General features: G+C 38.9%; 1 protein-coding gene across 1 annotated transcript in view; it reads left to right on the forward strand.

Annotated features, from left to right (window-relative positions):
• LOC113533066 (thrombospondin type-1 domain-containing protein 7A) overlaps positions 1-26622 on the forward strand; it is a 108931-nt gene that overhangs the window by 69970 nt on the left and 12339 nt on the right. Inside the window, exons 9-21 of the mRNA XM_026924898.3 lie at positions 1404-1650; positions 6603-6718; positions 6808-6952; positions 7968-8071; positions 8429-8623; positions 9148-9408; positions 15998-16176; positions 17488-17493; positions 17705-17838; positions 20242-20395; positions 22364-22505; positions 23436-23551; positions 24659-24776. Of these exons, the coding sequence (XP_026780699.3) occupies positions 1404-1650; positions 6603-6718; positions 6808-6952; positions 7968-8071; positions 8429-8623; positions 9148-9408; positions 15998-16176; positions 17488-17493; positions 17705-17838; positions 20242-20395; positions 22364-22505; positions 23436-23551; positions 24659-24776 (1917 nt within the window). The remainder of the gene's footprint in view (positions 1-1403; positions 1651-6602; positions 6719-6807; positions 6953-7967; positions 8072-8428; positions 8624-9147; positions 9409-15997; positions 16177-17487; positions 17494-17704; positions 17839-20241; positions 20396-22363; positions 22506-23435; positions 23552-24658; positions 24777-26622) is intronic.

Consider the following 26622-nt stretch of genomic DNA (forward strand, 5'->3'; position numbering starts at 1 on the left):
CTTAATAAGCTTGATTATAGAAACATTTATGTTTATGACTTAAGTAATCCTGTCTGATTACCTTGTGCTAACTAGCTGGATAGCTAGCTGGAGTATTTAAGAATATAACTTTTATAATATAAAATCCTCTCAGAAATGATCAGGTTAGCTCATGTTAGCCATCTAGCTGGCAGTTAACAGTGAAAGTTAATTATATTTATGAAATGAGTTGAAAATCCTCTCAGAAATCCAGTCAGGTTAGCTCATGATACTCAGCTAGCAATTAGCAGTAAACCCCATGAATATGACTTAATTATCCTCTCAGAAATCCTGTCAGGTTAGCCAGTGTTAGCCAGTTAGCACGTAGGTAGCAGTATAATTGTATAATTTGGTTTGAGTAATCATGTTAGGGATTACATTAAGCTATTTTTCTATGTTAACATGCTAACTAGCATTACCAGTGGATGTTATGAGCATTTGTGAATAGGACCTAAAAATCCTCTTGCTAATCTGGTCAGCTCTGTCTGTCAGGAGTTCAGGTTAGCTCTAAAAATCCCTCAGAAAATGGCAAGTTGTTCTCGTTATCTAGTTTGCTAGTTTTAGCAATGAAGATTAGGAGCTTTTATGAATGACAAAAATCCTCTCAGAAATCCTAGCACATGTTTGCCAGCTAACTAGCAGTTAGCAGTAAAGGCCAAGAACATAATGAATTTGATTTAAACATCATCTGGTCAGGGATTATGTTTAAAAATCCTCTTGCTAACTTGTTGAGTTACCTCATGTTAGCTGTCAGACTAGCATTAGCGGTGAAGGTTGTACACATATGAAGATGACTTAAAAATCCTGTCAGGTTAGCTTGAGTTATTTAGCTGGATAGTACTAAAAGTGGTATTATAAGCATGGAATTATGGAATTAGACTTGTAAATTGTTTCAGAAATCCTGTTAGGTTAGCCTGGTTAGTGTTAGCTAGTTAAGTAGTGTTAGCTATGAAGGTTATGAATATTTATGAATATGAGTTAAGTAATTCTGTGAGTGATTATGTTAATTATGTTTTTATGTTAGCTTGCTGTAGGTTATAAGCATTTCAAAATGTGACATATCCTCGCAGAAATCACTTTTTCTAAATGAAATTCTAGAAACAGGTGGTTATTAGCAGGTTTTTGAGTATCCTTACAGCCAGGACACCTAATTACAAAAGGCTGGATATGAAAACGTCTCTCATAGTGTGTAGAACACATTCATTTCTGTGTAGTGCACTTATATAGGGAGTAAGGAGTGTTTTGGGATGTCTGATGGCTCCTTATTGGAAATGTAGTGCAGTTTATAGAGGGTGGAAGTCATTACTTCAGAGAAGAGTGTAGTGCACTTATTTGTGGTTTATGGAGCAATTTGGGATTCAGCCATGTTGTCTGTGCACTCGCAGGAGGCTCCAGCTGTCCAAACGCCAGCGCGCTACAGGAAATGAGGAGTTGTAACGAGCATCCCTGCGTTGTTTACCACTGGCAGACTGGACTGTGGGGGCCGTGTACTGAGGACACTTCAGTCACCATGCTCAACTCTACCCGGACCACACCCACACCTGGACAGGGCAAGACATCCTGCGCCATGGGCATGCAGACCCGTAAGGTCATCTGTGTCAAGGTCAACGTTGGACAGGTGCCACCAAAAAAGTAAGAAGTCATATTTGGTATTGGATTTGAAATGTATTTAGCAAAAATGTGGAAGATAAAGGGTGGTTCTATGTCGAATTTGAGTTAAACTTTGAGTGTTTACTTGAAGAAACAAATCATCATATAACATTATAATATAACCTTATATACCGTATAACCATTGTGACAAAGCATTTTAACATTTGTGGGGTTTTTTTTTCATAAAAATCACTGGCTAGACCACTTTTTCTAGTAATTAGGAAAAAAATGTGGCTCAGATCTCATTGTAACCATGAGATCTGAGATGCTTTTCTGCTCACCACGGTTGTAAAGAGTGGTTATTTGAGTTACAGTAGCTTTCCTGTCAGCTCGATTCAGTCTGGCTGTTCTCCTCTGATGTCTCTTTTCAACAAGGCATTTCTGCCTGCAGAACTGCTGCTTCTTGATGCTCACTGGATGTTTTTTTGCACCATCCTGTGAGACTGTTGTGTGTGAAAATTCCAGGAGATTAGCAGTTTCTGCAATACTCATTCCAGCTCGTCTGGCACCATCAAAGTCACTGAGATCACATTTTTCCCCAATTTGATGATCTGAACATTAACTGAAGCTCTTGACCTGTCTCTGCATGATTTTACGAATTGTGCTGCTGCCACATGATTGGCTGATTGGATAATACTGGACATTTACCGCAGTGTTTTGAAACTGAATAATCCCAGGTCCGTGTTTGCTCTGAAGGTATTCATTGCTCTTCATTGCCTGAGAAAGTGCAAAAATGTGGACCAATCTGGGGCTCACAAAGGACCACTCTGAGAAAGAGTGATTTAGCATACACAATTCCCATACAGGCTAAAAGCTTAATGTCATTCACCGCTTAGTGGTACTTCATTACTACATTAGAAGGACAGAGAGTGCATCACGGTACTCAACCCCATTCTGGAGTGATCCTGGGGTTAAGAGTCTCCGAGTGGGCTAATGAAGGCTGTGCATTTGTTTGGTTGTATCACATTAGCGTGTGTGTTTGTGTGTGTGAATATCTGAGTGGCGTAGATTGCTTCAGGGAAAATGCAGTCTGCTCTCAAAGTCTGTCTCTCCACTCCAGGCAAAACCAGGCCGGGGGAAAAACCGTGATAAACAGGCAGGAGCAAACATGCTAATTAGCTCCGTCACAAACAGCTTAATTTCCCAGCAACGCTAATGGTAGTAATTAAGTGCGCTGGATTCTTGCAATTTAATTACTACAAGATGAAAAACATGCACCATGCTCGAGACAAACCGTGACGAAAACTTTCACTGATCCAGTGAGAAATGAAGGCAGTTAGCATGTAGCACAGCAGCGGCTCAGTGGTGAAGACTCAGCGATTGTGACCGGAAGGTCCTCAGCTCAAATCTCTTAATTTTACTGTCAGTTTCTTGAGAGTTATTCTTAAACCTGAATAATGGACAAGAAAGTTAAGGTTAAGGACACATAGGAGGGTATTATCATCATCTTATCATTTGTAGTGTTTTTTTTTAAAAAATTAACCAATGTAAACATACAGTATATATCAAAAATATGCTATATATAAATATATAACTTAATATCAATTCATTACAAATTAATTGAAATACATTTGAAATAGAGGACAAACAGACAGACAGACAGACTGAACTCCTGACAGACAGACAGACAGACTGACAGACCAAACTCCTGAAACCCAGCCTTTGTAGGGTGGATCATCTGATGCCCCACACACACACAATGATGATAAACTCCTTCTACTCCACACTGAGGCACTTGTGAAAGTCTGTGTCACATTTTTACTCGCCAGCCCTGAAAAAGTTCTCTAACTAAATCGTATTAATAAGTGATTAACAGCGAGATTAACAGAGCACTTCTGGTGTATTTTTTTTATTTCTTGAATGTTGCTAATGATCTGGTTTGGCGTAGGCTGCAGATAAACAAGACGTTTCTCCCCGTTTCAGCAGTGACGACAGTTTAGTCCTAATTGAAAAATAATGACAGCTTGCAGAAGGCAGGGAACTGATATTTTTGGCGTTCCTGATGGATAAGTGTGTGAGCTGTTTTTAATGATGCCAGTGGAATAACATCCGAGCCGTGGAGAGGAATTGAAATTCCGTTTCATTAGGCTGATTTCTGCGTTATTGTTAGTCAGAGTTAAATGTGAGATGTGTGGTGTTGTTGTTAAGGGTGGAAATGCACTACAGTGGCTCTTCAGATCATGGCCAAAAGGTTTGGTTTAAACTGTATGAGGTTTCACATTTTCTGCAGGTCGTTTCCCACTCATCAGTTTAGCCTTGTGCAATTATTTCACACATAAATCATGAGCAAGGTGGCGACGAGCTCCAGCATGAGCTCCAGGACAAAACAAAGACACTGAACAGGTTTTAATGAACTGACTACATCTGAGTTAAAGGGGCATTGATTTATGTTTCATTTCTGACCATTTTTTTATGTTTCATCTGCTGTCTCTTTCCCAGTGCACTGTGCAAAATGTGACGCTTTTCATAAAAGAATCTATCTATCTATCTATCTAGATTAACATTTTAGAATAATAAAATATTTTCATCTATCTATAAAATGTTTTATATCTATCTTTTATCTATCTATTTATCTATCTGTTATTTATTTATTTATTATGGCATTTATTATGGTATTAATATTGGTAGAGAGAGTGCTTCTTGGTGCTCTCAAGGGTTCCTGACCCAGTAGTTACAGTTAATGTTGTGGAACGTCTGTGATACAAGTTAGTTCCTGTTCTCACTTACGTTATAGCAGCTATAAACAGTCGTTCCCTCACCAGCATCTACTTTTTCTCTCCCTTGAAGTTAATAAGACAAAAAGATTGCTTGTCATGTTACAGAGAAACCTCAAAGAGTAACTTCCTCTGTCTTAAAAACATGCTGACTGTTACAAAGCGCTGACACTGGAGACTCCTTCCATAAATGTTAAATAAACATCTTTCACACTCGTTTTTAAATCAGTTTATGTAAAACGTCTGCTGTATAGGTCCCAGTGAATGAGCCGTTACTATAGAAACGACGAGATATTAGACCGACGCATTAATGATTTCGAAATATGTGATTTCGCATGTGTGTGTAATCAGATAAACCAGAGCACTGTTGAATTCTGGACTCTGATCGATCAGAAGGTGTTGCACACAGACATCTTCAGTTTTTCATCTTTTAGAAGAGTGTGATGACTGACATGATCCTCATCCTACACTGTATCGTGCATTACAACCCCAAACAAATCCTCACAGGATTAATCTGCCTGCTCCCATCAACCGCCGTTAAATACAGATCGATGTTTCGCAGCTGTGGTTTTATTGCCTCGTCTCTGATTCCCTCACAAACCTGATGTTCATGAAATTTCTGTCTCTCTGTAGCAGCAGCAGCAGCAGCTGTTTCTATGCTCAATTATTCCCCGATCAGCTGGTTGGGAAAAGCTCGGGAATAAACGTTCAGAGATGGTTTGTAGTCGTCGTTGTCCGTGTGCCTCGTATTTATCCAGATTACAGCTAACCATCGCTCATAAACGAGACGCAGACGAAAGCCGATTATGGCCAGATGATAGAATCAGTAGGACATTACGCTAAAGGAAGCGATCTGTCTTGGAGCACTTATCTCCCTGCAATATATAGCCTTAAGTCATGAGCTGGCAGGGAATAAGGAGAATTTATTGTTGAGGAGGATTATAGTATTATGGGTGCTCTTGTGGCTTTGATTTAATGCCGCTGAGGGACGAGTCGCTGCCTTGTTTTCAGGTCAGATTATCATTACATCCGATTTGCGAGGCCTTGAGGTGTGCGTCACGGCTGAGATTTGCATTATTCCTCATTTTGAGCAGCACAGATGTACAATTTTCATTCTCCGTCATGTTTGTCTTGAAGCTGATGTCCGTATTTATCTTCGTTTTGTTTTTTTTTCCCGTGCTGCAGCTTTTCACCCTGCTCATGAAGCGAAGCAGGTGGTGTGTGAGGTGACAGGAAGTTACATCTGATTATGATCTCCATTTCAGATCGAGAACAAATTGTGTTGCCATGCATACTAAATATTATCACATGAAAAAGGGAGTGGCCTAACAGTAACACATACATATTCATATCACTGATGCAGATTTTTCATTTCTTTTATACCACAGCTGTGTTCTGATTGGTCAGAAAGTGTGGACTGTGCAGCTGCAAATCACAGGTTTACTGTACATCAGTGCTCTCGTTCTAATACGGTTTCGTTTCTATAGTAACAGCTCATTCACAGGGACGACGGGTGGATGCAGAAGCAAAGACTCATAATGAACAGACTGAAAAAAGTGTAGTTGAGGTTTGAGTGTAGTTGAGGAGAGGTTTCTTTAACATTTATGGAAGGCATCTCCAGTGTCAGTGCTTTGTAACATTCAGAGCTAAAGCTGTAACTTTGCAGTTTGACAAAATATGTTTTTTTTGTGTTAATAACTTAGAGAGAAGAGAGAAAAGAGAGACTGGTGAGGGAGCTGTTTATAGCTGCTATAACATAAGGGAGAACAGGAACTAACTTGTTTCACGGACATTCCACAACATTAACTGTAACTATAAATGGATAAAAAGTACGTCATTCGCCAAATATTACTGTGGGGCAATTACCTCCATGTTTCCTTATTGTCTCTATCTTTCTGTCTCTCACTCTCTCTTTCTGTCTCGTCTCTCTCTGTCTCTTACTTTCTTTCTTTCTTTCTTCCCATATGCTCTTTCTTTCTTTCTTTCTTTCTTCTCATATGTTCTTTCTTTCTACCCATATGCTCTTTCTTTCTTTCTTTCTTGTTTTTTTAAAAAAGAAACAATTCACAAAACCTGGAAATGAAAGCATCTGGAAAAGTAATGAATGTATCACAGGAACATTATCTCTTGTGATATTGGGATTCCTCCTGCAGTAATATTTTACATAGCATTCACTCTGTGTGTGTCTGTGCGTGTGTGTGTGTGTGTGTGTGTGTTTAGATGTCCAGAAGCTCCTCGTCCCCCATCAGTGAGACAGTGTGTGTTGCCCTGTAAGAAGGACTGTGCAGTAACAGCGTTCAGTGAATGGACGCCGTGTCCTTCGTCCTGTGAAGCAGGTACATGTTGAAGAAATCCGGAGACGACTGAGTGTATATCAGTGTTCAGTATCATTTTACTTCTGTAACTCTAACACTGCTGTCTTCAGGACTGAGTGGCCAGAAGAACAACCAGTCCCGTTTCCGTGTGATCCTTCAGAAGCCGGTAAACGGAGGTGTGGACTGTCCTGAGGTGCTGTATGAAGAGAGAGAGTGTGAGATTCCTCGTCCAGCCCCAGTCTGTCCCGGTTACAGGTACAGTGTACACACCGTCACACTGTATCAGCTCTCTCGCAACACGTCTTTGTGTTCGCATGATGCAAACGCGTGCAATGGTTATGTAAGAGCATTATAGAGCTCGGAGGAAGGGAGCGAACAGCAAAGCCAGCAGGTACACAGAGATGTTGGATGGAAATGGAACAGATTTATTGTATTTCTGCTGGTTTTTAGTCTTACAGTGTTACAGTAAAGTCTCCTTACTAACATTTACTATATCAGCATTGATATACTACAAATGTAGCAACATAGTAATACTTGTATTAATTCATATTAGTTTAAATAAGTAAGGAGTAAAGCGCTATGTGGTGTGATGAAGCAGAGATACTGTTACAAGCCCGAAGTTGATTATTTTCCAACTGCAGCACATCTTACAGTGTTTTATTCCTCTTATACCACACCAATTTCCCAATGCTAACATTTTCTTATTTATTAAAGAATGACATACTTCTTCTCTCTTTTGAAGTTAATAAGAGAAAGTGAGAAGCAGCAAAGCGTAAACTCGAGAAAACTTAAAGTTACAGCTTTACCTCTGACTGTTACAAAGCGCTGAGACTCCTTCCATAAATGTTAAATAAAAATGTGGAGCTGTGCAAGTCCCTGAGAATGAGCTGTTACTGTAGAAATGATAACGTATTAGAACAAGCATATTAATAATAATATAAACCTGTGATTTGCAGCTTCACTACTGTCTGAGCTGCAGTTATAGAAAATGAACAACACCTTCTCTTCTGACCAATCAGAATGGAGAATTCAACAGCACCATGATATAAACATTAGCTAATGCAGGTGTTAATGTTTATATCACAGTGCTTATAATGATACTAATGCCATTTTTAATGCTACTAATGCCATGTACAATGTTTTTAATGCTGCTAATGTCATATATAATTTTACTAATTCCATATAAAATTTGTAAATTAATGAAAAAACATTAACTTTAACTTAACTGTAAAGCATCACTAGTGTGTGTTACTAGTGTTTCTGTTTGCAGGTGGAAAACCCACAAGTGGCGCCGGTGTCAGCTCGTCCCGTGGAGCATTCGGCAGGACACCAGAGGCGCTCAGGAGGGATGCGGGGCAGGGCTCCAGACCAGAGGTATGAAATTCTAGCAAACTATCAGGATTAGCACAGTGTATTAGCAGACGTGTGCAAACTAATACTACTATTCTATAGTGTAAAATTTCCAAACATTTGGCACATTTGACAGTCTCATAGCCATATAAAGAATGATATATAACTGATCTGCAGTCAGATTTTGAAATATTGTCACTGTCAGAAGTGTTTCTCTTGACTGTCCTTGTCTTTATCCTCATAAACAGCCTCCTGCTGCTACCGAACACTTTCATCCACATCCCTGTCTCTGTGTCACCGTGTCTCTCTGTAATCCACTGGATTGTTGAGTCTCACTGTGTGTGTGTGTGTGTGTGTATGTGTTTGTCTGTGCTCCTGCAGCGGTCTCATGTCGGCAGCTGGACGGCTCTGTAGCAGACGTAGCCCAGTGTCTGAAGTTTGCGAGCTCCATGCCGGCAGTAAACCAGCCGTGCCAGCTGCCGTGCCGAGACGACTGCCAGCTCACCAACTGGTCCAAGTTCTCCCCCTGCACTGCCGACTGCGTGGGAGTGCGCACGAGGAAAAGGACCCTAGTGGGTAAGCAACATGTTCTCACTCCTATATAATAATTAAAACAGATCTAAAAAAAAATGTTATACATACAGTAACCTGGACTCCATTGAGCTGATTATGTGACTTTGGATGGGCAGTGGTTGCACCAGAACTAATTTAGGGGTTTCACAGCCATAAGGGTGAATACTTTTGCAATCATTTGTAAGTAATTTTGCAAGCTATATTAATTTTTTCACTGCACTTTAATATTATGGGATATTTTATGTAGATTCATGATATATAATTCTAATTAAGTCCATTTCGGTGCCATTATTCAATGCACTAGATAGATAGATAGATAGATAGATAGATAGATAGATAGATAGATAAAATATTTATGTATATATATACAAGCCCTTAAGCAAGACCCTAAATTATTTACTTGTATTAAACATATTAAATGTATTACTCATTACATGTTTCATCTTTCCCTCATTTTGCTTTCATAATGTTTTTTTTCTGAGATTTAAAGAAATAAAATTACCTGCAGTGTCTCCATCGACTTCCAGGAAAGAGCAAAAAGAAGGACAAGTGCAAGAACAGTCAGACGTACCCGCTGAGTGAGACGCAGTACTGCCCCTGTGATAAGTACAACGCCCAGCCTGTGGGTAACTGGTCCGATTGCATCCTGCCCGAGGGCTCCGTGGCCACTCTGGGGACTCAAGTGCAGGGAGACAGCCGGGAGTGTGGACAGGGCTACCGCTACCAGGCTATGGTGTGCTACGACCAGGACAACAGGCTGGTGGAGACATCGCGCTGCAACAGTCACGGTGGGTTCATCCTCGAATCACTCACATTCTACACCTGTTATGTTCCTGTGCAATCAAATCAAAATATAAGAATATTGATAATATACTTACTTTTAATTACAAATTAGGTTTCCTCTCAGTGCTTGGACCCCTAAATCAGGCCGTTATTAGTGTATTTAAATTAAATTGTTCAAGTTATAGTCTTCCAGCTTCATATCCTACATATCTTGTGGTGTACAAAACGCTAGAGTCAATGCACTTCATTTATCAAACTGGATACGAACTAATTTATTCGTAAATCTTTCGTATGAACATGTGTACAAGCAATGTGACATCCATGGAAAACCTGCTGACTTTTCTTAGCTGCTGGCTCAGAAAACGTTCATAGCCTACGTTTTATAAATTTGCGTATAAAGACACTCTCTCCTCCTTTGTGAACTTTGGTTGATTGACTTTGAATCGTGTAATTGGCGATGAGTTACTGTGATTTTATACACGCGTTGAATCCCTGCTGGACCTGAGACTCGAACCCACGACCTTCAGGTTCACCTTCGGGTTACAAATCCGAGACTCCTAATGTGCTCCCCTAATGTGAAATAAATGCAAAATAAATATAAACAGTTTCTTTTTAAATTGTTCTCTGTGTCTGAGAACTCTACTGCTGAAATCTTTCACACTTGTACAATCCATAAATTTATAAATATAAGGTCTGCCTAAACTTTATAGACCTTTCAAGTATTAATTTTTGCAGATAAATTGCATTTTTGAATAAAATTCAAGTAAAAAAAAGAGTGTATTAAAAATAAATCCCCGTATGTTTAAGATCAAAGCTTTAGTCATTGCATATGTTATGTTACATTATATATTTATTTTAATGAAGAGAGCCAATATTTCTAAGGCATCTCTGTAGCTGTATAAACACATCAAGGTTGATTTTTTTAAAAATATATATATAAATGTTGGTTAATGAGACATGTGACTAGCTGAGTCGTGAGTCCCTGAAGCTAAAAACCTTTTATATCTGATTAATTTGCTTAATTATTTTCTTAACACAAAAGTAGATTTGTTCCCTGATATTTTTACAGATACATGGAACATATGAAAAGGTAGCGTGTTTGAAATTTAAAATCGAATTTTATCTTTTTATTTTATTTCCATATCCCACTTTCATCACTTGCTCTGTTTTTGGGGGGATATTTCCTCATTTAACACCCTCAGAGGAAAGTACTATCTGCCCTCTTCTGCATACATGAGCTCCCGAACTCCTACGATTGGCTAGTGATTGACAGTAAATTTCTTTCTCTCTTCCTGATCCATTCACACCTCCATCCTTCCATAAATCCTTGGCTTTCAGGTAGGGAGCAGACACTAAAGGTCTGTTGGAGTCTGTCTGATTCAGTGTGACCTCTGACCTCTTTTAAATCCTCTTTTATTTGGAGCTTAGCACACTCTGCAGGACTCAGGCCAACCCAGAAGCCTTCAAAGACTCTCACACACACCAGATGAACAGTATATGACTGACCTCAGTGTTCAGTTGTGCCTGAGTATGTCTGTGTGTGTGTGTGTGATTGTGTGGTTGTGTGTGTTCATTCAAATCTCTGTGATTTGTGCCAAATAATATAAGCTTAAATGTAAATGATGGTACAGGATAATGGACAGTGATGATCACACACATGCTGGAGGTCACTCACACATTACACCACCCACGCTTAACACTGACAGACACTGGAGAACATTTAAAATGCTGAATACACCAGACTACACACAGAGGTCTGCGTGTCCGAATCTGCTGCCAAGTGCTGTTCTCATTTCATCATTTATCAAACGTTAATCTCAAATTTTTACTCGCCTTAATACATTATTTAAAGAGGAGCTTGAGAAATCCTGGAGTGGAATTGAAATTTAGCTGAAAATCCTGTTTACACACATTTTTTGAAACTCTTTTGAAATTTGAAGAAGGTGTTGATTAATTTTCTAGAACAGCAGCCCTGACAGCTGAAAATCACAGGTTTATATTAATGCACTCATTCTAATATGTTATCACTTCTATAGAAACATCTCATTTACAGGGAACGGTGTGAAAGATGCGCTACATAAACGCATCAGTGGCTTGTGATCATAGATTGTTGTTGACGTTAATAACAACATAGCCTCAAACAAAATTAATTTGGGGTGTTATCACATTTATGCTCTAGGATGTTCTCTAATGAATTTTTAGAGTAACTCTGTTATTTACAGCAATTGAGAACTGCATGGGAAAACAGTCACCGTGGTGCGCACGCATTTCTGATGTTCAGACATGATCTGCCTCATAATCCTCCTTTCCATCTCCTAAACTTTGCGATATATCTTACAATAGAAATGGTTCTTTACATCATAGGCACACTGTCTGCACTTACACTTTGCCTTTGTTTGTAGAAATCTATTATTTAATTCTGATTATTTGCTATAAAACAAGATCTTGGTGGTTGTGAAGTATTTTTAAACTAGCCCAATCTGGAATCCCCAGTTACTAATTGTCTGTCTTCTGCGCCTCCCCCCAAGCATGAGGCAGCGGGAATCCTGCCTCAGTGGGCCTCTGCTAGCACTTGTTGCAGTTCCTACTTTTCACCACTAGGTGTAATAATAACTCTGTGGAGCTACATGATTGCACAATGTCTAGAAATGCGAACAGATAACCTGCATATCAGCATGTATTTGTCAAATAGCAATGTTTTTGTATCATTGGTCACTGAATTTCAGCACTTTCTAACAGTCAGAAGTAAAGCTGTAACTTGAAGTTTTCCAACATCTTCAGGACAAAGGAGTTTATGCTTTCCTGTTTCTCGGTAACGTGATAAGATGTGTTTTTTTTTTTAAAACTTATTAACTTTGCGTGAGAGAAAAAAAGAAAGCCTTTTGAGGGAACGACTGTTTATAGCTGCTATAACGTAACCTATAAGACATAACTTTCTTTGTCAGTGTTGACAATGACACATCATGTTGTTGAGCAATATTATTTCTAGGGGTGCAAATAATTTTGTAACCACTGTTTATGTTTTGTTTGGCTTATCTCCATGAAGGGTGCTATTACTTCTGGAGTTGATTATGTACATTAATGTGGGGAAGATGTGGAAGAAAAGGTTTTGGATTAGAGTGATGTAATGTGGTTTGTAGGTTTTCTCATGAAGCTGTTCAGGTTGCTCGCAGCAGAAGGAGCATGGAGTGTGTATTAAAGACGCTCGGACCCATATGAGTATTGATATTTTGTTAAAACTCGTGTGTTTTCCGTGTTTTCACTCGGCCTTTCTCTTATTGCATTTAGTCTGTCTGTGTTTAATTGAATACGCCGTCAATTTGTGCTGTGCAATTTTCCACCCTTTATTGCCGTGAGGACTGAAGTTTGCTGGGGTTTTTTCCCACTTTCTCAGGGCTGAAAAGTGCCGCGTTAATTAGATTCCTGTCACACCTCTCTCCTGCACAAACACGTACAGAGTCAAACTGTGAGACAGAGAGAGAGAGAGAGAGAGAGAGAAAGACAGAGATAGAGAGAGACAGAGAGAGAGAGAGAGGCTTTCACAGCTGCACAGCAGGTTTGGAACACAGTAATCTCTCTATCTATCTTTTTCTCTCAGTATCTCTGTCTGTCTGTCTCTCCCTTTCTCCCTCTTTGTGTCTCTCTGTTTCTGTCTGTCTCTCCCTATCTATCATTTTTGCTCAGTATCTGTGTGTCTGTCTCGCTCTCTCTTTCTGTCTGTCTCTCGTTTTCCCTCTTCGTGTACCTCTGTCTCTTTCTGTCTGTCTCTGTCTTTCTCTCTTTCTGTCTCTCTCCTTTCTTCAGTCCCTCTTCCTGTCTCCATCTCTCTCTTTCTCTTTCTGTCTGTCTCTGTCACTCTTTATTGTTGCCTGACACTATCTTTATGTCTCCCTCTGTCTTTCTCTCACTCTTTCTGTATCGTTCACTGTCTGCCTCTCTCCCTTTCTCTGTCCATCTTTATGTCTCTGCCTTTCTCTCTTTCTGTCTCTCTCTGTCTTTCTTTTTCTGTGTGTCTCTCTGTTTCTCTCACTATCCCCCTTCTCTCTCTCTGTATCTCTTTCTCTGTTTCTCTGTTTTCCCTCCTTTTTTCTCTCCTCTTTCTAAACTGTAACGATGACAACACTCTGACCAGTCCTAGCTAGTATCGGCTAACTAACTAGCCTAACTTGCTAACCTGATGAAATAAAGATTGAGTCCCAAACATAGACACATTGTTGTTGTTGTTGTTTTTAATTACATTGCAATTAGTAGTTTCAATTCTTGTCACTCTCTAACAAGACTCATTTTTCATCACCGCTTTGTCCTCCATGTTTGTTTTTCTCGCTTTCCTTCCAGCGTGTGACATGATCGGTGCAGAAGGTAAAGCCTCATGCCACTTTGATTTTTAAAAAATAATGAAATAAAACAACACCAGTGGCAGTGCTTTTTAAAAGCTTCCACTTCCTGTAGGGTCACAAGTGAAAGCTGTGCTGGTGTTTGAGGAAAAATGTCAAGTGTGAAAGCAGCGATAACTCTGTTCCTTCAGCTCAGACTGTCTCTGTCTCACTCTCATCCCTGTCTCACTGCACTGCGCTCTCATCTTCAGTCTTCATTTCTCAGCGTCTCTGTACATTAGTTATAATGGTTTTATGTATTAATAGTGTGTGCTGTCTGACACACTGCTCGAGGCTTTCCCACCTTTTATCTCACTTCCTGCCAACATCATTAATCCATCAACTAACAGCTCATCTCCTGATCATCTCATCTCCTGATAACCTCATCTCCTGATCATCTTATCTTCTGATCATCTCATCTCCTGATCATCTTATCTTCTGATCATCTCATCTCCTGATCATCTTATCTTCTGATCATCTTATCTCCTGATCATCTTATTTCTGATCATCTTATCTTCTGATCATCTCATCTCCTGGTCATATCATCTTCTGATCATCTCTTCTCCTTATCATCTTATCTTCTGATCGTCTCAGCTCCTGGTCATATCATCTCCTGATCATCTCGTCTCCTGATCATCTCGTCTTTTGTGCACAGCATGCTAATATTAGTGTTTGTAATGTTTGCTAACTGAAGAAACACTGGTCCTGATTCACGTTAAAATTGTTTGAGGAAGTGTTTGAGGAAGTGTTTGAGGAAGTGATTGAGGAAGTGATTGAGGAAGTGATTGACATTTGAGAACCCAGGCTTCTCCAGCTTGCACTCGAGGATTCAGATCTGACAGGAGAGGATGTCCCCGAGGTTGACAGAACGAGGTTATCACAAGGTCACCACGAGGTCATCCTATGACAGAAAACGCAGCATGGTGCAGTGGAGATGTTTGTAATGACCAGTGAACTGCTTCTCTTTCTGTGCATGCCTGCAGGCATGTGGAGTGGTGCACTGTGGGTAGGGAAGTCAGAGCTCTGAGTGTTGTTCCACATGAAACGCACTGAATGATCTAACACGTAAAGACATGCTGAAGTGCTGTAGAGGTTCACAGCTGGAGGAGGTCACATGACCTCAGGACCAGCTCCAGTACAGACTTCCAATCTTCCTCTGTCACCAGGTCACATGACCGGCTTAATCATATTGGCCTAGAGCAGCCACGCCCATTCCTTACATCCCACTTATAATAACTGCTTGGAGTCTTTATTTTCTTTCTTTTTCCTTCTTTCTTTCTTATTATATATAAAAATAGTTATTCAATGTTATATCTAGTTTCTTTCTTTCTTTTCCTTCACTTCTTACTTTAATTTTCTTTCCTTTTTCTTTATTTTTTTCTTTCGCTCATATATTATTGTATCTTTCTTTCTTTCCTTTTTCGATCATAAATTGCACAGTACCTTTGAGATCTTGTACTCATCTCATTTGAAACGTGCTCTCCACACCTCCATCGCTCCCAGCTGTTTATCTGCTGTGTGTTTTCCTCCGGAAATGGAGTCTGTCCAGTTTCCCACTGGTTTGCTGTCTGTGCTGCTCTGAACACAGTCACAGTGTTTGTCTGCTTTTTGCTGAAATGCTGTGTGCACTCACAAACTCAGACGTGTGAACGCATGAGAGAAATCCAGCAGACGTGCGCTTCCTGGTCATTACAGTTTGTTAGGATTCCTGTGCTCACAACAATCCCACACACCTCATTAACAACATGTACACGGTGTGTGTGCGTGTGTGTGTGTGTGTGTGTGTGTGTGTTTGTGTGTGTGTGGTAGCCAGTAGAGCTTAGGAAAGTGCAGAGTAAATGTATGAGAACCTCAGGATGCAACTCTGGAAGATATTGTTAATTATTATTATTATTATTATTATTATTATTAACATTTACACCACAAGGTTGTTGAATTATTGGAAAATAATCACAGCATCCCATCACTGATTATTTTCCTATAACTGCATGACACAGAGGGTCCAAAGGTCTGAGTCTAATCAACTCAGTGTAGCTCGGACAATCCCAAGGTCAGTCATTCTGCCACATCCATGTACATCTGAATTCTGTTGTGTATCCTGTCCTGACTCTGATATTCAGTCCTGAGCTGGAAAAAAAACCTTTCCAGTGGATGATGGATTTATAGATTTACTGTCTTGTACTGTAGATTTGACCTTCTGAACCTCCCTGTTCATATTCAGGGTACATCGAGGAAGCGTGCATCATCCCATGCCCCTCTGACTGCAAGCTCAGCGAGTGGTCCAACTGGTCACGCTGCAGCAAGTCCTGCGGCAGTGGGGTCAAAGTTCGCTCCAAATGGCTTCGGGAGAAACCGTACAACGGCGGGAGGCCCTGCCCCAAGCTCGACCACGTCAATCAGGTAATGCTAAGAATGTAGACATGTATAAATGTGAAGAATCTAGCATGATTTACAAACCACCTCTGAATACAAAATGCTTAAAAATAAATCCATAATGCATTGTTTACACCATTGCTTCTCAACGTGGGGTCCGGGGACCGCCAGGGTTCTCCCATAGCTGGGAGCTCGTGAGTTTTTTATTTTGTTATAATGGTGGAAATCACAACTCATATTATCAAAGTTATTATATTTAGGGGTCCAAGCACCAAAGTCAATGCAGACCTAATGAGTCCTATCAGTGGAAAGTTCAGGAATAGAACATTCTTTGGCTCCAAAAAACAATATTTGAAAAATCTAAATAATGTTCATGACCTGAATCCGTACTGAGGCGGTCCTTAGAGTCTGTTTTACAGTTAAAGCCGTTCCTGGCTACAGAACCACTGGTTTACAAGGCTATCAAAAACCACAACAGATGAACATCTCAGATACATCTCAGAAGATTTTCTTCTTCTTCTTTTTTGTGGCATTTCTAAATTTTTACCTGTAAAGCATTTAAAGTTCCATTTTAAATTCACAAAAGTTGCTGTATACATGAAGTTTATTACTATTTTTGGGTCCAAAGGTTTCTATCTGCTACCTAGAAAATCACTCATTCTGTTATTTATCAAAAACACAATCAAATGCAGCTTTTTCCCAACTTTAAGCATCATTCTTTAATAATATTTAATCTAAATAAAGTGTTTTTCTTGACTGAGCAGCATTAAATATTTAATTAATACTATTATTATTTTTGCAAATGATGAAAACCTCTTGGTTATGGCAATATAATTTCATACTCCTCATGTTTGATGGCCATCAAATCCACAAGGGCTGCACTTTTCTAAAAACAGTATTTTTTTCTGGATAATAAGTATGCAGTGAAAAATAACTTATGTTTGTAGTTTGGGAAACGAGTGAGGCAGGAAGAAATGTGAGAAACGTGTCAGCATTTTAATGCCATCTCTATTTTTATATATTCCTGAAATACTTCTCATCAGACCCGAGGCTCCCCGAGGCACCGAGCCACTGAAGATTTTGGGATGATTTCATTTGCTAAACGATACATTTCTCTCTCTCGCTATTTCTGAGCAGATTATTGGAGTTGCATTTGAATTCGAGATGTTGATTTTCCACATGAAGCCTCATCCGTGGTTCTTATTTTCATTAAAGATTATGCAATACTGTATCATTTTTAATATTTTCTAGATATTCTTTCTCTTATATCTTATATCATTAATTTTTTCATGTCTCCTTTTTTCCCCGATTATCTCCCAATATGCTGCTCGAGCACAGGCACAGGTAAGCTCGAAAAATCCTTATTTTTGAAAACTGTTTCTTTTCCTGCACACTGAAGCGTGTAAATTTCCTGCTATTAGAGAAAGCAGGTGTTTAAGTGCACCATCTTTCTTGACACAGACACTCTAATTAGTTTTGAGTCCTTTTATTTGGCATGACTCAGCCGTCGTGATGCTTGTGTGTGTGTGTGTGTGGGTGGGTGTGTGTGCTGCAGGTGTACGAGGTGGTGCCGTGCGTGAGCGACTGCTCTCAGTACGTGTGGGTGGCTGAGCCGTGGAGCACGTGGAAAGTCAGCAACGTGGATCTGAAGGAGAACTGCGGTGACGGGGTGCAGACCAGGAAGGTCAGGTACGGCTCCTTCAACGCTCCTTTAACCAAATTTGTTTCCCAGTCTTTTTAAAGGTGCAGTCTGTAAGTTTTCAAAGTGTTTCTAAACCTGGAATAATTATATAAATTCAAAGATACCTTAGAAAACTGTGATTTGTAAAACTCCCATGCATTGGAATTTTCCAGTTTATTCATTTCAGGCTTGTGTTTTGATTTTTTTCTGGCCCGTAAATAAGCACCGCCCCCTCCAGTCAGAACAGACCTGCTCAGCTTCTGGCTCTTTTTCTTTGTTAAGCAAGAATGCCATTTGTCAGTCAAAAATGATCTCAGATATTTACTTTCCTTTTAAATAGTAGCTCACAAGGACGAACCCAATACAAAAAATACACTCAAATAACAACAAACATCTGTAAACAAACATCTGTAAAGCAAAATTTCACATTAGAGTAGAAAACGCTTTTGTGCTTTATATTTTCCTAGACAATTTTTCTGAACAGCAATTCATGCAGTGTAAACGTAGCATGCAAAATGTTTGAATAAATACCCATTTTTATACACTGGTTACTTTTATTTTATTTATTTATTTTTATTTTAACTTGATTTGATTTTGTTTGAGCATTTCTGTCAAAATTCGTTGGTTTTAAATGTACATTACGCATAAACTTGACTTGACTAACCATGCAGAATGGATCGCTAGCCAGTTTTATGATACTGCACATTAGGCTCATATGATATTGATTTTTCCCTGCTCATGATTATCCATTTAAAAAAAATCATGATTTAATTGTCCTGAACTGATGGCCTATAAAAAAAAACAGGAAAATGAGCACTTCCTCCATTTTGTGTTTAAGAAGAGTAAAGGAGGAGTAATAGTTTTATAAGCTGTTCAGTCAGGAACTGCTTGCAGGCAGGGGCAATTGTGAAAACTCAGCTGGATGGTGGATTTGAAGGTGATACTGCAATGTAATGTGCAGTAAACTTTACAGAATACATAACAGCTCATTTTCTGATTTAATCCTTTTACAAATCATTTGCTAATGTGCACACAGCTGACATTTTCACTGTTCATCTGCTGCTGAAAGTATTTGAAAGTGTCTGAGCGCTGATCAAAAATAAAAACAGGGTATTTAATCCCTTCTCATTATCATCACCATTCACATTATTTGTAAAGTGTTAGATTTGACACTTTGTTGTACGTCCATGTCATCATTCCAGATCATTTTTTTCTCTTTCAGCTAAAAATCCAAAGCGCACAAAGCGAATTTTTTTTGTCACATCCCTAATAAAGATAATAAATTATATACTTGTCTAACGTTAGCTAAGTCTAACGTACACTGACAGATTTTATTTCACGCTAACAGCTGAAAACATTCTCCATTTACCGTGACAGAAAGCAAGGGCACGGGACTCGAGAGTATGTGAGATAGGGAAAGGGGGCGGGGCTTCCAGGAGGTGTCAGCACTCCTGCCCAAATCATTTCAAAATCATATGTCGATTGGCTCATCTCATGTTTTTATTGGGGAGAAACTGACTGCTCTTTTGGTGTATTCTGAGTGATAAGATCATACTATCGTACTCCCATGTTAAACTGCGAAGCTCTTATGCAAAATGCATAAACATTGGCAGGTCTGATAATATAATATCATACATAGTTGGAGTAAACTTTGCTGGATATCACGTCAGTGTCATGTCATGTAGAGATGGCAATATTGTTAATATCGCATTGGCCTACTGTGCATCCTGTCACCATTTAAAATGGAGAAAATCATCACAGAGATATTAGTAGTTTGTAATTTGGGTTTGTATTTTGTTTGGATTTATTTTCTCCAAATTGTGCAACAGCCAGTAGATGGACAAGAAGCATAAGACATTTTAATTGAAAAGTTTTTGACTGTGGAAAAAAAGCTTTGTGATAATAATGTTTTTAACATAGCACAATCATAAGCTTAGCAATCAAAAGTCTGAACATGGAACTTAATAATGAAATAAACATTTTGACAGATGTTTGTGTTTTGATCAATCATTTGTAGATAATACATTTTAAATATAATTCTAAACAAATGTCACTTTATTCTCTGTATATTTTTTGAAACTTGAAACAAAACATTTCTTATTTAATTGTTGTTTAATTATATCTGTTTATTTTATATCATACAGTGAAACATCAAATGACAAACCCCCCATAGGGAAAAATATTCAGATGAAAAACAAGTCTATTTGAATAGTCCAAATTGAACAGTTGGGTTGCCTACTGTGCCTGAAGTGGGTGGAAAATTCAGAAATTAAAAAAAAAAAAGAAAAACAGCAATAATTACAACAAACACATATGAAGTGCATAATATTTACAGCTCATAATGCAGGCTGTTGATTTATTTCTTTATTTTTTCAAAGTATGAGAAAAATCTGAGAGTGTACGTCTTACAGGTGCATGCTGAACACCGTCGATGGCCCCACTGACGTGGTGGAGGATTACCTGTGTGACCCGGAGGAGATTCCCGCAGGTACACGTGAGAGCAGGCTGCCGTGTCCGGATCACTGCGTGCTGTCCGAGTGGAGCTCCTGGACGAAATGCCAGCTGGTGAGAAAGGAAAAACCTCCGACCTCCATCTGTAACGCTTCTACTGTTTCAGTTCACGCAGAGTCTCGCACAGCGATCAGTACAGATACTACAGATATCTATCTATCTATCTATCTATCTATCTATATATGTATATATGTATGTATATAGATAGATAGATAGATATAGATAGATAGATAGATAGATAGATAGTAAATAGCAAATAATTTTGTAAATAGTGTTTTAATTAAGAGAATTAAGTGAAGCTATATAAAGATCACTAATCAGTTAATGCATTGCAGTAACCAAAAAAGTGTTAAATCTATGGTTTTAGGTTTTAGATTCTCCAACCTCGCCTTCATGACTTGAATTTTCCCCCACACTTGGCATTTTCCCAGCAGCTTCACGCAGGAGCCACTGGTTTTTGATTTTTGTACGCATGCTGAGCGTTTTTAATTCATTAAAATTAGTTTCCCTTCTTGTGAACGCTCGTTCTGTTGATTAGTTGAACCTGTTCATTATTTACACTCTTTAATAATCCTGTTCCTGCTTTCTTCTTACTTTGTCTCTCTGCCTGCGTTTACATCTCTCCGTATTTCTAGTCTTTGCTCTCGAGTCTGGGGACACTGTGGATTTAAAATGGCTTTAAAACTGTGTACATAAAATCTGTCTGTCTGTCTGTCTGTCTGCACACAGTACATCTGTCTGTGTCTGTTAACCTGTGTCTATCTGGCTGTCTGTCGTTCTGTTTGTCTGTCTGTCTGTAAATCTGTCTCTGTCTTTCTCTTTACCTCTGTCTGTCTGTCTAGTTGTCTGTCTGTATATATTTCTGTCTGTTTGACTTTATAACTCTCTCTGTCTTCCATCTGTTTATGTGTGTGTGTGTGTGTGTGTGTGTGTGTGTGTGTGTGTGTGTCTATCCACTCATCCCTTCACGTACCCCACACATTCACTTTCTGTCTGCCTGTCTGCCTACCTGTCTATTTTTATTTATCTATCTCTCCACCCATCCTTTCATCTAACCCACCCATTCACCTGCCTATCTGTCCTTAGCTATGAACTCGGTGACTCTAGATCTCCTGTTCTTCTTTTTTTTTTTTTCTACAGCAGCAGTGAATTGTCCAATAAAGTGTTAGTAAACTTTGAGCGAATTCAAATCTGGCCTTTTAATCTTTTCTCCTTTCTTGTCTTATAATCACTCCACAGTGACCTTCTCTGGATGAAAAAACTCCTTACAGCTCATTAAAAGTGGCTGAATCACACACTAATTAATCTTTTCTCACGATTTACCAAATCACAGTGTAGAAGAAGTGAAACTCATTTACAGAAACAAACAAAAAAAATAACACTCTGTGACTAAAGAGAACTCATCAATTACATTTATGCGTTTATGCAAATGAAGCTATGTAAATGTAAACGGCTAATTGGAGGTTTTCGGGTCGTTGCTAATTTCGAGCTCGGTGTTCACTCTTTTGCCTCAGGATCGTCCTGATTTCAGTCTCCGTTTCCTTCTTCTCCTGCTCCTTTTTTCCCGCCGGCCCCGACGAGTCGTTAATCACATGCTATTCAGTTTGACAGCCTGGCATCACAGCTTTTAGTGTGGAGTCATGCCCCACATGTGTTATTCATGACGCCGGGGCAGTTATCCCAGCGCTCTCTCTTTTTAAACTAAAAAAAAAAGCAAACACTCCCTCTTATGCTGCTGTGTGGTTTCTCTCTCTCTCTCTTTTCCTCTCTCAGTGTTCTGGGTTATGATGTCAGGGATCTCATTATTTTCGGCAGTGTGAAAGACTCTGGTGATGATTGTCATCCACTGGGGGCTAGAAAAAGCTTTTTTTTTATGATCTTACTCCAACATTTCACGCCGATTAAACTGAACTCGGCTGCGTTTAGGCGTTCCTTATGAGTGGCCATCTGCTGTGTTGTGTGTACGCTTGTCTTTGGTCTTAATAATGAGCTCTAGTCGTGTTGTGTGTGTGTTTGTTAAAGCCTTGTAGTGACCAAGAGGATCGACAGAGAACAGCTTACGTACTTCGCATGCCCAACGAAGGGGAAGAGTGCCCCAAAAGCATGGAGGCAGAGCCGTGTGTGTTCAACAGGAACTGCTTCCATTACAGCTACAACATCACAGGTAACTGAAATCCCACAGCAGTTTTGAATCCTCCACTCTGATTGGTCAGAAAGTGATTAATTTTGTATAACAGCAGACAGCAGTGCAGCTCCAAATCAGGTTTATATTAATTTCCTCATTCTAATTTTACGTAGCGTTTCTATGGTAACAGCTCATTCAGAGGGACTTGTATGGCGAACACAATAAGCCTAATAATGAAAAACAGTGGTGTTATTTCACAAAGAAAGCCGTATAATTGTTGATATGGTGACGCTGTCTTGATCTTTGGAGGACTCTTCTAAAGATCAACACGACAGTGCTTTTCGTCTTTCCCCCGGAGTCGCACAGCCATTTCAGGCCACGCTTTATGAGCATTATGTCTGAGATCATTGCTAGAAAAGCTTTTTAGTGCTCTCTATCTGGCCTTTCTTTTCTTTTTCTCTTTTGATGACTCCGTAGAGATATACAGACCAACGATCACATTCTATTCAGGTCAAAATAACTGCTTTCCATTTTTTACTGAAAGTGAAGTAATTAAAAATGAATTTTGCAACATTACATTTTTTTCTAATGTTTGATTGTCTTTATTTTAATTAACATAAAAAACCTATTTGTATGTGTATGTGTATGTTTTGTTATGTTATTTACCCTATTGTCCAGAGATCCTGATGATGCCACAGCCATCCATGCTCTGTAAGTGGGAGGGGCATAATCTCTCTCCCCTTTCAATCACAGTGACACTAGCCAATCACGGGCTTCTGTATGCAGAAGAGGGCAGATAGCGCTTTCCTCTGAGTGTGTTACACTACTTTGTGACACGGCATAAACAGCAGTTAGAAAAAATGCTGTTTGCTGGCTTCACAGTCTTATTAACACTGTCATTGTTGTTAACATGTTTGTTGAGTAGTCAACGTGTGTGTGTGTGTGTGTGTGTGTGTGTTTGACACTCAGATTGGAGCACGTGTCAGTTAAGTGGCAGCGCTGTGTGTGGAAGAGGGCTGAAGACCCGCATGCTGGACTGTGTGAGAAGTGACGGCAAGTCAGTGGAACTCAGGTTCTGCCAGGAGGTTTGTTCACAGTGTATCAGTATGTTTACTAATTACACATGTACGAAAGGGTTATTACAGCATTATTAACCTGCTGCTCATAGTTTAAATGTTGGTCAATGACTGAGTTGCTGAGTTTTGTTGAGGCGACAAACATGATTCAATGAATAAAAATTCATGTTTATAACACTACTTATAGTCTGCTTAGTGTGTTATGTTTAGCTGCAAACAGACCGAAAAGTTATTTTGGAAGTTGTAAAGTTTTGTAGTATGATTTCCAGATACTACCTCTGATTCTGTATAATTCATTGCCTTTTGTAATATGTTATAACTTTAAATTTTTAAATTTTGTGTGTGTTGTAAAGTTGTGAAGTAAGTTGTAAAGTTTTGCAGTACATTGTAAAGTTGTAGAGTTGTGTAGTAAGTTATAAAGTTTTGTAGTATGTTGTAAAGTTGTAAAGTTTTGTGGTATATTATACAATTTTGTAGTGTGATGTAAAGCTTTATAGAGGAAAACCTTACAACTTTACAAAATACAGTAAAACTTTACAACATACTACAAAACAACATACTACAGTATACTGTGGAATTTTATAGTATGTTGTAAAATTGTAAAGTTTAGTAGTAGGTTTCCATGATAATTGCTCTGGCATAATTAACTATTAAAGAATTACTTTAATTTTTTAAGTGATTTTTTTGTTATTAATTAAAGAAATAAAACCGTAGTATATTGTAAAATTTTGTAGTACATTGTAAAGTTGTAAAACTTTGTATTAAGGCGTAAAGTTGTTTATTAGTAGGATTTCATGTTAATCACTTAATTAATTATTAAAGAATTGCATTGATCTAAATAGATTTAATTAATCTCATACTGTCATACTGCACTATGCAAAGGTATTGGTGATATAAACATTATGTATAATGCAACATCTTAACACTCTATAATGCATAACGAAGGTAGCTATAAAGCATAAATTTAATGATGCTTTATGAATGAATGATAATATGATATTCATAGGTCTTTATAAATATGACCTTCATAGAAAGTGTTACTATCTGCTTTTTACAATCCGTGTGTGAGTACTGACGCTGTGTCGTGTGTGTCGTGTGTGTGTGTCTGTACGTTAGCTGGGTTTGGAGAGGACGTGGCAGATGAACGCTTCCTGTACGGTGGAGTGCCCAGTAAACTGCCAACTCTCGGAGTGGTCAGCATGGACAGAGTGCTCTCAGACCTGCGGCCTGGAGGGTGAGGGCAAAAAATTATTACACTTTCATATACAGCAGTTTTATAGGTCTGAGATACTGATTATATTGTTATTCCTATAATATAAGGCAAAACAGACAAATGGTTGTTGAACTACATGTCAGATAATGCATACAATAAAATAATAAGGATTCTGGAAAAGGCTGGAACAGCTACAAATTTGACATGTTAGACTTTACTTTAGACTTTAGAGTTCAAGGTGAAGGTGCCAATAATTTTGAAACCACTGTTTTGCATAAAAAATGCGCTATAGTGATCCATCCATGGACTCCACTGTGCAGTAGTGTCACTGAGGTTCAAGTCTGTAAAAACACAAAGCTCAAATCAAATGTTTTGTCATCCATCCATCCACTTTTGCAACGTTCCATCAACCCAACTCACACACACACACACACACACACACACACTCATCTAATCCTCCACCCACAGGCCATCCATCCAGCCAGCCAGCCAGTGAGCTTTCCATCCACCCACATAATCACTAACCCATCTCTCTAAACATCACATCCATCCATCCATCCACCCACTGTTTCAACCTCCCATCCACCCAACTCAAACATTAACCCACATCACCTATCCATCTATTCATTCATCTATTCATCCATCCACTCACCCACCCATATAATCTGTAACCCTTCCCTCCAACTAACCCATCCACCTATTCATCCATTTGTGTCCACCATACACCATGTATCCATCATCCATCCATCCATCCATCCATCCACCCATGCAACATTGAATATGCTACTGTATAAATGTTAAAAGATAGAAAGATGGATGATAGTAGAGCATGTCTGACATCAACCAGTCAAGAGCTGGATGAACAGATGTATATTCAGATGGATGGATGGATGGATGGATAGATAGATAGATAGATAGATAGATAGATAGATAGATAGATAGAACTCTCTTTGTTGATCACTTTCCTATAACAGCATGATGCTGAGTGGTTTCTAATTTACATATTGGATGTCATTTTTTTATAAATTAAGAAAAGAGTAATGGATCTATTCAAGTTTCCATCCGGGGACATCAGTGGACATCACAGTGGCGTTTTTACCTCACAAACTGTTTTTTCTGTGTAAAGGGGATGAGACGAAGCTGTCTGTCCGTCTACGTGATTATATCTCTAATCAGAAAGAAAACTAATATTTAAAGAGTGCCACATGGACATGAGGGACGCACAGAGAGCAGGGGATGAGTGCGCGTGTGTGCGTGTGTTTACAGAGGTGTGTTAATCCTGTGTGGCCAAAGCACCAGGAAGCAGGATGAATGTAAATGCAGGCAGTCAGAGACGGAGAGTGACAGCTCGCAGCAAGACTGGAAGACACAGGAACAGATAAAGAGACAGAGTCAGACAGAGAATGTGGCAGAAGCTATTGTGCAGAGTGCAGACGCTACATTATCTCCCTGCGCCTGCTCTGTGATGGAGGCTGGAGAAATGTGTTTATCCCAAAACCTCCATTACAAAGATCTGTTTTTATTTCATTATTTGATAAGCTAGTGCAATTTTGCCAAATTACTGTACAAGTCTCAAACCAGATTATTCTTGTTCTTATTAACTAAAAAATGAAGCAAATGTGAGTCAACAGGATGTTCAGATAGATTTTAATTCCATGAGAACTGCTTAAAAGCTAAATTTAATTAGTCTCAGTTTTAAATAATGCATACCTGAATAATGAGTATAAACTCGATCAAATTCTATATGAATTATTGATTAGTTGATTAAATTAAAACTGTTCTTACTAAAGGACTCCGACTTTTAGACTTCACTATACAGTAGTGTGTGATGTCATCAGGTTTACCTCTACAAAAAAAACACAATGCA

Source organism: Pangasianodon hypophthalmus, chromosome 22, assembly GCF_027358585.1.
Source record: "Pangasianodon hypophthalmus isolate fPanHyp1 chromosome 22, fPanHyp1.pri, whole genome shotgun sequence".
NCBI classification, from domain to species: Eukaryota; Metazoa; Chordata; class Actinopteri; order Siluriformes; family Pangasiidae; genus Pangasianodon; species Pangasianodon hypophthalmus.